At 54.0% G+C, this 11936-nt stretch overlaps 1 protein-coding gene across 3 annotated transcripts; it reads left to right on the forward strand.

Moving 5' to 3' along the window:
- Window positions 1–1005: 1005 nt before the first annotated feature.
- Window positions 1006–9702, forward strand: ARL2 (ADP ribosylation factor like GTPase 2). 3 transcript variants are annotated; one of them, XM_055249667.2, is made up of 5 exons: window positions 1006–1806; window positions 5876–5986; window positions 6083–6245; window positions 7952–8032; window positions 9235–9702. In XM_055249667.2, the coding sequence occupies exons 1-5, from the start codon at window positions 1742–1744 to the stop codon at window positions 9367–9369; spliced, it is 555 nt and encodes a 184-aa protein (XP_055105642.1). In that variant the 5' UTR covers window positions 1006–1741; the 3' UTR covers window positions 9370–9702. The 3 variants fall into 3 exon arrangements, with proteins under 3 accessions (XP_055105642.1, XP_055105729.1, XP_055105556.1); XM_055249754.2 differs by lacking the exon at window positions 7952–8032; XM_055249581.2 differs by lacking the exons at window positions 7952–8032; window positions 9235–9702 and having other exon boundaries at window positions 6083–6661.
- Window positions 9703–11936: the final 2234 nt, after the last annotated feature.

The following is an 11936-nucleotide window of genomic DNA, read 5'->3' on the forward strand; positions in this document are numbered from 1 at the left end:
ATAAATGTTCCTGTGCAGTGCCAGAATGTCTGTGGTGCAGGCTCCTAGAAGCAGGATGGCAGGCTCCTACCTGTAGACATTTCTTTTTTTTTTTTTTTTTGAGACGGAGTCTTACTCTGTCGCCCAGGCTGGAGTGCAGTGGCACAATCTCGGCTCACTGCAACCTCCGCCTCCTCGGTTCAAGCAATTCTCTGCCTCAGCCTCCCGAGTAGCTGGGATTACAGGTGCTGCCACCACGCCCAGCTAATTTTTTGTATTCTTAGTAGAGACGGGGTTTCACCATGTTGGCCAGGCTGGTCTTGAACTCCTGACCTCGTGATCCACCCGCCTCGGCCTCCCAAAGTGCTGAGATTACAGGCGTGAGCCATGGCGCCCGGCCAGCATTTCCCATTTTGATCTTAGCTGTGTTTCAAAGCCTCTGGGTAGGCGCTATGCTCACTTTCTTCCTTTGTGTGTGTCTGATGGAGGGTAAATGGTGCTGACCGAAGGGTCCCACTCAGGCAGCCTATCTGTTCAGCCCTCCTCTGACCACAAGCCCCTTTCTGCAAGATGGGAAGCTCCAGCTTCTTCCAGACCTCTCTCTAGGCAAACTTCATGGAGACATGAAGACATTGTGCTTTACCATTTACTAGACCTGAGTTTGAATCGCACTCATGCTTCTGAAACACTCGAGATTCCATTATCATAGCTACGAAAAGAATAAAAACCTCTCAGGGTTGCAGGGAAGATGAAGCTGAACACATGGAGTGCGTTGCAAACAGTTACACAGGAGTTAGCCATTGTCTTCAGCTGGTGCTGACAGCTCTTTCCCAAGCATGAAAGAGGCTCTTCCGTGCTATCTATTCACACTTACTCTGCAGCCGGCTGGGGCCCGAATTAAGACAATAAGGCTCTCTCCTGAGTTTACAAAAGGTCTTGGTCCTTGACCTATTTCCTCACTTCCTCTGGACTTCTCGAGCGCTAAGGTAAAGAATGAAACTCTTGGACAAAGCCATTCATTAAACAACAAATATTTATTGAGCACCTACTACATGCCAGCCACCGTGCTAAGCACCATCTGGGCCTCAGTTTTTCCATCCGCAAAAGTAGGAACTGTGCTTCTCAACAGGGAAACGCTGGGCCTCTGGGTGGGGGCAGCCTTTGGGGCGGGACTACAATTCCGTCATTGGAACCCAGGGACGCCCCGCATGTTTCCGAACGGCCTCCAGGGGGCACCGCCGCCCTGAATTGAGAGCCGCCGGAGCTGGGTAGGGGGAGGCCCAACTTTCTGCTCTGTCAGAGGACGATGCCGAGGGCCCAGATGAGCAGGATTTGGACCGTGTTGCTGGGAACAGGGGCCTACACTGGCCCCAGGATGAGTTCGTCCGTACCTGGGGGCCCTGGGTTCTGACTCTCAGGTCAGACGCAGCAAGATGCAACTCAGGAACTTCAAGGTTTCCGCTCCAGCCGAGAGCCCCGGTCCGGCAGGGGAAAGGGTGAGGGAGTCGCCCTTGCTCCCCCAGCCTCAGCCCTCGGGAGGCGCAGCGTCAGGGCGGGCGGCAGCACAGAAACCCCCTGCGCCGCTAGAGGGACCCTCGCAGTAGCGGCGCGGGCGACCTCGCGGTCACGTGTGGTGAGGGCGGGACCAAACGAGCGTCCGGCCAATCGGCTGTGCCGTCGGCGAGCGTGATAGCCAATAGGAACCGGGAGCGGGGTCCCGGGACTGGGAAGAAACGGCGGCCGGGAGGGGGCTCCGGGGACCATGGGGCTCCTGACCATTCTGAAGAAGATGAAGCAGAAAGAGCGGGAGCTGCGACTGCTCATGCTGTATCCTCCCGGACGCCGGAGCCACGGGGGTAGCGGGGCCCCGCCGGGCGGGCGGTGCCGGGCGCCCCCTGTCGGGAGCGGAACACGGCGGCCGGGGCATCCCAACTGCCCCTGGCGTCACCACGCGGGCCCCACCAATCGCCCCGGCTGGTTGGGAGGAGCCGCACCCCTGGCCTGGGGCAGGGGCCAGCTCCGAAGGCCGCAGAAGCGGGCCTGCAGGCGCACTGGCGGGGTCGGACGGCCCGAGTGTCAGGGGCGGTGGGTCCCGGAGATGACTCGGACGCCACCACCTGGCGGCCTGGCCCAAGCGTGGGGCCGCTGCCCTCCCGGCTCTGATCTCCCCCGGGCCCGAGGGTTCCAGGCCCCGGCCCCGCCCTCGAGCTCCGAATCCCGGGGGCGTGCGGGGTGGCGGGTGGCGGGTGGCGGATGTGGGCTCCGCGGATCCTTTCGAGCGTGGATCCAACAGTCCGTCTCTTTGGTGGTACGCGGCCCGTGGTTGTCCCTGCGACTGAGGATGTGTGTGTGGGCCCTAGTGCCCCGTGCACCCTGTGCGCTGAGTCCAGTTAGGCGCCCGCACCTGTTCCCCCTGCTCTGTGCTAGGCCCCGCGGGGGAATGGCAGGGCAGATAAGACGCTTACGTGCACATATAACTTAATAATCACATCATGACTTTTATTTTTTGAGACAGGGTTTTGCTCTGTTGCCCTGGCTGGAGTGCAGTGGCGCAATCAAGGCTCACTGCAGCCTCCAGCTTCTAGGCTCCATTGATCCTCCCGCCTCAGCCTCCCAAAACTCTGGGAATATAGGCATGAGCCACGGAGTCCAGCCCATGTCTGTTTTATTTTATTTTATTTTATTTTATTTGAGACGGAGTTTCGTTCTTGTTGCCCAGGCTGGAGTGCAGTGGCGCAATCTCAGCTCACTGCAACCTCCGCCTCCCAGGTTCAAGCTATTCCCCTGCCTCAGCCTTCCAAGTAGCTGGGATTACAGGTGCCCGCCACCACACCCGGCTATTTTTTTTTTTTTATATTTTTAGTAGAGACGGGGTTTCACCTGTTGGTCAGGCTGGTCTCGAATTCCTGACCTCAAGTGATCCACCGGCCTTGGCCTCCCAAAGTGTTGGGATTACAGGCGTGAGCCACCGTGCCCGGCCCCATGTCTGTTTTAAAGAGCTCTGAGAAAAGCATACAGTTCACTCATTTGATAAATATTGAGTGCCTAATATGTGCTAGACATTGTCCTAGGGGCCAGGATAATAAAACAAAAAAATCTTACCTTCATGGAAATTCTGTAATGCGGGGGGGTAGAAAGATGGTAGCACAGGAAGTAAGTAAAATATGTAATAGAGGCTGGGTGCAGTGGCACACACATGCAAGCCTAGCACTTTGGGAGGCTGAGGTGGGAGGCTCGCTTGAGCCCAGGTGTTTGAGACCAGCCTGGGCAACATAGTGAGACCCCGTCTCTATTTATACATATATATATTCTCCATACATCTGTATATATATGGGTCATGCTTTGGACCATGCTTCTGGGGAACAGGGCCTTATACTGCTCCAGGATGAACTCCCACTACATATATATGTATGGAGAATAATGCAATTTAGGATGGTCAAAGAAGGCCACTGTATGATGGCAGGGCGCAGCGGCTCATGCCTGTAATCCCAGCACTTTGAAAGGCTGAGGCGGATGGATCACCTGAAGTCAGGAGTTTGAGACCAGCCTGGCCAACATGGTAAAATCCCGTCTCTACTGAAAATACAAAAATTAGCTGTGTGTGGTGGTGGACACCTTTAATCCCAGCTATCCGGGAGGCTGAGGCAAGAGAATTGCTAGAACCTGGGAGGCGGAGATTGCAGTGAGCTGAGATCGTGCCATTGCACTCCAGCCTGGGTGACAAGAGTGAAACTCTGTCTCAAAAAAAAAAAAAAAAGTGACAATTGAGTACATGAGGGAGGTGAGGGTTGAATCATACAGCAATTGGGGGGGAAACTTTAAAGCAATGGGAACAGCAAGTCAGAGGCCCTGGGAGGACTAACTGGCGTGTTCAGAGGACTGGCGAGGAAGGCAGTATGGCTGGAGTGGGGAGGAGCATTGACTGGGAACCACTTCACCTAGGGCCTTTTGGTTTTTAGTTTTCCCTTTCAGTGAGAAGTGCAGTGGAGAGAAGGAACTGGAGACCAGTTAGGCCACTGCAGTGATGCAGGCGAGATAAGATGGTGGCTTGGACCAGGATGGAAGTAGTGAGGTCATGGAAGTTTCTGGCCTGAGCAATTAGAAGGGTGAGGAACCATTTGCTGAGATGGAGAGGACTGGGGGCGGAGCAGGTTCAGGGTGGAGATGAGAACCCTGTGTGTGCCTGTGTGTCCCATTGACATGCCTCTGAGACAGCCCGGAAGTGTCAGGTAGGCAGCTGGATGCAGGCACTGAGGTCCAGTGTGTGGGAGGTACACATTTGGGTGTTATCAGGATAGAGATGGTATTTGAAGCTGTGATCCTGAATGAGGTCACCCAGGGATGAGCGTGGCCAGAGAAGAGAACCCGGTTGTACCAGGATGGAGTCAGGTGAGGAGGAGAACCAGGTGAAGGTGTGTCCCAGTACAAGGGCAGCACATGTGCTGGGGAGGAGGGTGAGCCACTCCATCAGATGCTGAGTGGGGAACAGAAGATGACTGAGCACTGTCCCAGCACTAGAGGGCCACAGGGAGGTCTTTGGGGACTGACCTTGGTAAGAGCAGTTCTGGCCACAGCAGCAGCAAAAGCCTGATGGGAGTGTGTACTTGAAAGAGCAAGAAGGCAGAAATGGGGGTGAGCACAAACAACTATTTTGAGATTTCCTGTAAAAGGAAAGATATAAATGAATAACTAGATGGGGCAGAGAGATCAAGGGCTTTGTTTGCTCTTTTTTTTTTTTTTTTTATGAGACGGGGTCTCGCTGAGTCGCCCAGGCTGGAGTACAGTGGTGTGATCTCGGCTCATTGCAACCTCTGCCTCCCGGGTTCAAGCAATTCTCCTGTCTCAGCCTCCCGAGTAGCTGGGACTATAGGCGCCTGCCACCACGCCTGGCTAATTTTTGTAGTTTTAGTAGAGGTGGGGTTTCACCTTGTTGGTCAGGCTGGTCTCGAACTCCTGACCTCAGGTGATCCACCCACCTCGGCCTCCCAAAGTGCTGGGATTACAGGTGTGAGCCACCGCGCCTGGCCTATTTGCTCTTTTTAAGGTGGGAGAAAGAACGGCACGCTCATCAGCCAGTGGGGATGATTGAGAGGGGAAGGAAACATGGATGATGGCTTGGGGGCAGGGGGTCATCAGTGGCCAGGTTCCAGGGGCTAAGGCTGGGCCTCAGGGGAAGTGCCCTCTTCACCCCTTTCCTGGGCCTGGGTCATTTGCCCCAGCTCCGATGAGCAGGGAAAGGTGGTCGAGTCCAGGACCTGCCCACCCCACCATGCCCAACTGAGCTTCAGTGTTGGGAGGATAGAGGAGGGTGGTTCCCTCCACAGGTAAGCACACCCATTAATTTGCACTGTGCAGTAGCAGGTCTGGAATATTCCAGAAACAAATGAGGGTGGCTGCCTCCAGATATTTGTTCTTACCTTAGTTCTTCAAAAAGCTTGCTCCTTGTATTTTGGGTCTCAGCTCCAGACACCTCAGAGAGGCCTTCCCCAGCACCCGAGCTGAAAGAGCCTCCTCTGATGGCCCTCTTGGAAAGCCTCTCTGTTGTATTGATGGTGCTAGCCAGGATCTGGCAAGGCCTTCTTTTCTCCTTTGTTTGTACTTTATTGACTGTCTTCCCACCAGAGTGTAAGCTTCCTAAGGGCAGGGGCTTTGTCCTCTAGCACCCAGAAGAGGGTCTGGCACATAGTAGGTGTTCAACAAATTAAGGAGCTTTTGGTCAGTAGAGATGATATTTATAATTTGATATTTTCATATTAATTGTGGGCCGATTATGGTCAGGCATGTGCTCAACTCAGTTTGATACATGGTGGGAAATAATGAGTCCCCTAAGGGGCTCTGCGACGATATCACCACCTGGCAGAGAACAGGGACTTCTCCTTAACCTGCTGTGCCCCAGTGGCCTGGACAATGCTGGAAAGACAACCATCCTGAAGAAGTTCAATGGGGAGGACATCGACACCATCTCCCCAACGCTGGGCTTCAACATTAAGACCCTGGAGCACCGAGGGTGAGCAGGGGCCCTATGGGTAGGCCAGCCCAGAGCAGGGCAGGGAAGGTGGGAGAGGGGCCCAGCTGACCCTCCTGTCATCCGCTCCTTGCCCAGATTCAAGCTGAACATCTGGGATGTGGGTGGCCAGAAGTCCCTGCGGTCCTACTGGCGGAACTACTTTGAGAGCACCGATGGCCTCATCTGGGTAGTGGACAGCGCGGACCGCCAGCGCATGCAGGACTGCCAGCGGGAGCTCCAGAGCCTGCTGGTGGAGGAGGTGGGCAGTTCCTACCCTTTGTGTACATGTATGGATGTGTGGCCGCCTTCTCAGCAGATGCCCAGAGGGGCCCGTGGCCCCAGAGAGAAACTAGAGGCAGGATCCCTTCCTTCACTGGGCCCCCACCATGGGAGGCCCATGGTGCCAGAGGCAGGACACATGCTGTGGACTGAGATTGAGTTAACGTCCCTGTGGTGTTACTACATCACTACCCTGAGCATCGGTTTCTGTGCCTTGAAATGGTGATGATGACACCCACATCACTGGGCTTTAGGGAGGATGACCCAAGGCCAGTATGAAGCTTTGAGAGGCCATGGAGCCTGTCTCAAGAGTCTGACTCTTCGCTGTGTGACCTCAGCCGGGGCTCGTGGCACGCACCTGTAATCATAGCTACTCTGGAGGCTCAGACAGGAGGATCAGTTGAGCCTAGGAGGTCGAGGCTGCAGTGAGCTGTGATCGTGCCACTGCACTCCAGCCTCCTGGGCAACAGAGCGAGACCCTGTCTCAAAAAAAAAAAAAAAAAGGAAGGGGCCGTGCGCGGTGGCTCACGCCTGTAATCCCAGCACTTTGGGAGGCCGAGGCGGGCGGATCACAAGGTCAGGAGATCAAGACCATCCTGGCTAACACGGTGAAACCCTGTGTCTACTAAAAATACAAAAAATTAGCCAGGCATGGTGGCGGGTGCCTGTAGTCCCAGCTACTCAGGAGGCTGAGGCAGGAGAATGGCGTGAACCTTGGGGGCAGAGCTTGCAGTGAGCCGAGATTGTGCCACTGCACTCCAGCCTGGGCAACAGAGTGAGACTCCGTCTCAAAAAAAAAAAAAAAAAAAAAAAAGGACACTTGCAACACTTGCAAAGATAGTACAGAAGTCAGAAGTCCCCCTATACCCTTTACCTTGCTTCCCCATCTTACCTAACCATGGCCTGTCCAAACTAATAAATCAACACTGGTGAATTACTATTATCTTAATTACAGATTTTATTTGAATTTCACCAGTTTTTCCACTGATATACTTTTTGTGTTCCAATGTTTGATTCAGGCTACAACATTGTATTTAGTTGAAAATGAGGACACTTGCGAGAGTGAAAGGGGGGATTCTGCAGGCGGAGTGGGGACTGTCCTGGGCACACCGCACACATCTCCTGTGTGGGTGGAGCAGGTCAAACCAGATCAGGGCCGTCAGATGCTGGTCAAGGCAGGTCAAGGCCCAAGGGTTAGACCTGTCCACCCACATCTCTCCCAATCACAGACACATATGTGGAAACAACTAGAATCAGAGGTGGACAGTGAGGCCTGTCGGGAGTGGAACGGTTAAAGGGCTGTGTGAACCCAGAAGAGGGAGAGGTCACATCCTCTGTGCATGTCTGGTCATCAGATTGGAGCAGTCTAGAACCACAGAGAGCTCAGGGATCATCTTATCCAACACTCCTCCCTGTTTATGGAAGAGGAAGCTGGAGCATGGGTACAGTGGTGTCCCCTGGGTGGTGGTTGGCTGGAACCAGAACCCTGGCCCAGGGCTGCTCCGCCCATGTGGGCCAGCCTTGATGGCTATGTCCACAAACTCACTCCTGGGCCTCTCCCACCACCACGGGGCCTCACCTTGATCTTCCAGGTCGATCCTTCACCCCAGATGCTCTGGGCCATTAGAGGAGGGGTCAGGCTGTCCTCTGAGTCCCCACCCCATCCCTCTATCTTCTCTCCCCCAGCGCCTGGCTGGAGCAACCCTCCTCATCTTTGCTAACAAGCAGGACCTGCCTGGAGCACTGTCCTCTAACGCCATCCGCGAGGTGAGTCCAGGCCCCGCGACAGGCTCACTGAGGGAAAGGGGCACACATTTATTTATTTTAAAAGCATTTATTAAAAATAACCAAAAAGGCTGGGTGCAGTGGCTCATGCCTGTAATGCCAGCACTTTGGGAGGCCAAGGCGAGTGGATCACCTGAGGTCAGGAGTTCGAGACCAGCCTGACCAACATGATGAAACCCCGTCTGTACTAAAAATACAAAAATTAGCCGGTGCAGTGGCGTGCGCCTGTAATCCCAGCTACTCAGGAGAGCTGAGACAGGAGAATCACTTGAACCCAGGAGGTGGAGGTTGCAGTGAGCCAAGATCGCGCCATTGTACTCCAGCCTGTGGGAAAAGAGTGAGACTTCGTCTCAAAAAAAAAAAAAGTAAAATAATAATAAGAAAAGCATTTATTAGCCCCTGCTAGGTGGCAGGACCTATGCAGGGCACTGGGGATCCAGTGATTAATAAGGCATGGGGTGGCCCACAGCCTGGGGAAGGCAGAGCTGCGCATGTGTTGTTCACAGGCTAACATAGCCAGCACATAGTCAGTGCTTTCAGTATGCTCTGCTCCTTGCATGGATTAACTCATTTCATTCTCACAACAACCTCATGAGGTGAGAACTATTATTTTACAGATGGTGAAGCAGGCTCACAGAGGTTAGGTAACTTGTCCCAGGTCACACAGCCACTAAATAGACAGGAAGCCTGTCTGACCCCAGAGCCCACATTTTAACCATGATTCTAGTGCTTAAGCACCACAGTGAGAAAGAGCAGGGTTAAAATCTTGGCTCTGCCGCTTATGAGCTATATTCCCCTAGGCAGGTTGCTTAACCTTTCTGAACTTTGGTTTCCTCCTTGGTGAAATGGTCAACACAGTCCCTGGCTCATGAGGGCTTGAGGAGAATGAGTGAGAGAGGATGTGTGGGGCTCCTAGCATGATGCCCGGATCCTGGCGGCTGCTCAGGAGCCCATGCTGCATTTACATCACTAAGGGGCAGCACTGGCGTGGTACTGGACAGAGCCCAGGTGCCCCTGGGGGCTGACAAACTCTCCCTGGGACCGGTGGGGCTTCCTGGATGGGATGACCTGGAGCAGGGCCTTGAGGGAGGCGTGGAGTTCCTCTGGGCTGGGGAGGGAAGGGGCTGACGGCAGGCAGGGTCTGCAGTCACTGGCCACCACCATCAGCACCTTTGTCCTCCCAGGCCCTGGAGCTGGACTCCATCCGCAGCCACCACTGGTGCATCCAGGGCTGCAGCGCCGTCACTGGGGAGAACCTGCTGCCGGGCATCGACTGGCTCCTGGATGACATTTCCAGCCGCATCTTCACAGCTGACTGAACCACTCCAGATGCCCCCCACTTAGCAGTCCAGGTCCCCCAACCTTCACTAAATAAACACTACCCATGGGGGGATGGGAGTCAGCCAGCCAAACTAACACTCCCCCTCCTCCACCCCAACCTGCTGCTGCTACTGCTGCCCGCTGCTGCTCTGCGGCCACCTGGCTCCCGTGGCGGGAGGGCTGTGCCCTGGCTGTCTCTCTGGCTCCTGACCTGGCCTTTGGCTACCATACCAAGAAGAGAGGGCTAGGCGGGGAGGAGCTGCTACTGCTGCTACCGAGGCTGTGGGCCTCATCCTTCACTCAGCTGTGAAATAAACCGCTCCTTGCCCTGATTCCTGGCTGAGTCATTTGTTGATTCAACAGCGTTAGAGACCACCTGGGACCCACAATCCAGCAGGGGACAGAAAGGAACAGATCATTGCAGTCGATGGTGAACTGTGGCTATGTCAAAGGGATGCAGAAAAAGTTAGAAGCATGGGACATGGTGCAACTGACTCCATCGGGAGGAGTCAAGGCAGGCTTCCTAAAGGAGGTCACATTAAAGCTGGGAGTAAAGCGTGAGTAGTTTTTTAGGTAGAAGAAGGGGAAGACAGTTCACCAGGGGAACTCCAACTCTCATAGGTATGAATTAGAAAAACGGACACAGCTCCAGACCAGGGCTCCAACTTTTTGCATGGAACATGGGCTGAAATTCAGCTCCCAATTCTCTGTTGCAGCCGGGAACCCATGTGCAGTGGACAACGTGAACAGCTATACAAGGCCAGCACAAGTTCAGGCAGAGGGGATCACAGGACAGGCATGAAGAGCAAGGGCTCCAGCCGGGCGTGGTGGCTCACGCCTGTAATCCCAGCACTTTGGGAGGCCGAGGTGGGCAGATCACGAGGTCAGGAGATCTAGACCATCCTGGTTAACACGGTGTAACCCCGTCTCTACTAAAAATACAAAAAGTTAGCCGGGTGTGGTTGTGGGCGCCTGTAGTCCCAGCTACTCGGGAGGCTGAGGCAGGAGAATGGCGTGAACCCCCGAAGGCGGAGCTGGCAGTGAGCTGAGATTGCGCCACTGCACTCTAGCCTGGGCAACAGAGCGACTCTGTCTCAGAAAAAAAAAAAGAGCAAACGCTCTTGGGAAATGGGGAGGTGCATAGAGTCATGTGTAGGAGGGAGTGCAGCCAGAGGGCGGGAGGGGGGCCACATCAGGCAGGGGTAGCTGAGGCTTTCCCTGAAGGCTACAGGAACTCGGAAGCAGTGCCAGGCTGGGAAAGGATAGGAAATGAGGCCACCCCAGGGGTCCAATCCAAGTGGCAAGACTGGCAGATGTTTTCATGGCACAGGGTCCTAACAGCTGCTTACTCTGCAGGATTCTGTGTGAAGGGGTGGCCTGTCCCTCCACACCTGTGGGTATATCTCGTCAGGTGGGACGAGAGACTGAGAAAAGAAATAGGACACAAAGTATAGAGAAAGAAAAGTGGGCCCAGGGGACCGGCACTCAGCATACCAAGGACCTGCACCGGGACCAGTCTCAGTTTCTTCAGTTTTTATTGATTATTATTTTCACTATCTCAGCAAGAAGAATGCGGTAGGAGAGCAGGGTGATAATAGGGAGAAGGTCAGCAAAAAGACATGTGAGCAAAAGAATTTGTGTCATAATTAAGTTCAAGGGGAGGTGCTATGCCTGGATGTGCACGTAGGCTAGATTTATGTTTCTCTTCGCCAAAACATCTCAGTGGAATAAAGAATAACAAGGCAGCATTGCTGCCAACATGTCTCGCCTCCCGCCATAGGGCAGTTTTTCTCCTATCTCAGAATTCAACAAATGTACAATCTGGTTTTATACCGAGACATTCAGTTCCCAGGGGCAGGCAGGAGACAGTGGCCTTCCTCTATCTCAACTGCAAGAGGCTTTCCTCTTTTACTAACCCACGTCAGCACAGACTTTTTACGGGTGTCGGGCTGGGGGACGGTCAGGTCTTTCTCATCCCACGAGGCCATATTTCAGACTATCACGTGGGGAGAAACCTTGGACAATATCCGGCTTTCCAGGGCAGAGGTCCCTGCAGCTTTCCGCAGTGCATTGTGCCCCTGGTTTATTGAGACTAGAGAATGGCGATGACTTTTACCAAGCATACTGCTTGTAAACATTTTGTTAACAAGGCACATCCTGCACAGCCCTAGATCCCTTAAACCTTGATTCCAAGGCCGGGCGCGGTGGCTCACGCCTGTAATCTCAGCACTTTGGGAGGCCGAGGCAGGCGGATCATGAGGTCAGGAGATGGAGACCATCCTGGCTAACACAGTGAAACCCCGTCTGTACTAAAAATACAAAAAATTAGCCAGGCGTGGTGGCGGGCGCCTGTAGTCCCAGCTACTCGGGAGGCTGAGGCAGGAGAATGGCGTGAACCCGGGAGGCGGAGCTTGCAGAGAGTCGAGATGGTGCCATTGCACTCCAGACTGGGCGACAGAGTGAGACTCCATCTCAAAAAAAAAAAAAAACAAAACAAAACACCTTCATTCCATACAACACATGTTTTTTTATTTTTTATTTATTTATTTTTTTTTGAGACGGAGTC

Source organism: Symphalangus syndactylus, chromosome 1 (genome assembly GCF_028878055.3).
Source record: "Symphalangus syndactylus isolate Jambi chromosome 1, NHGRI_mSymSyn1-v2.1_pri, whole genome shotgun sequence".
Lineage (NCBI taxonomy): Eukaryota > Metazoa > Chordata > Mammalia > Primates > Hylobatidae > Symphalangus > Symphalangus syndactylus.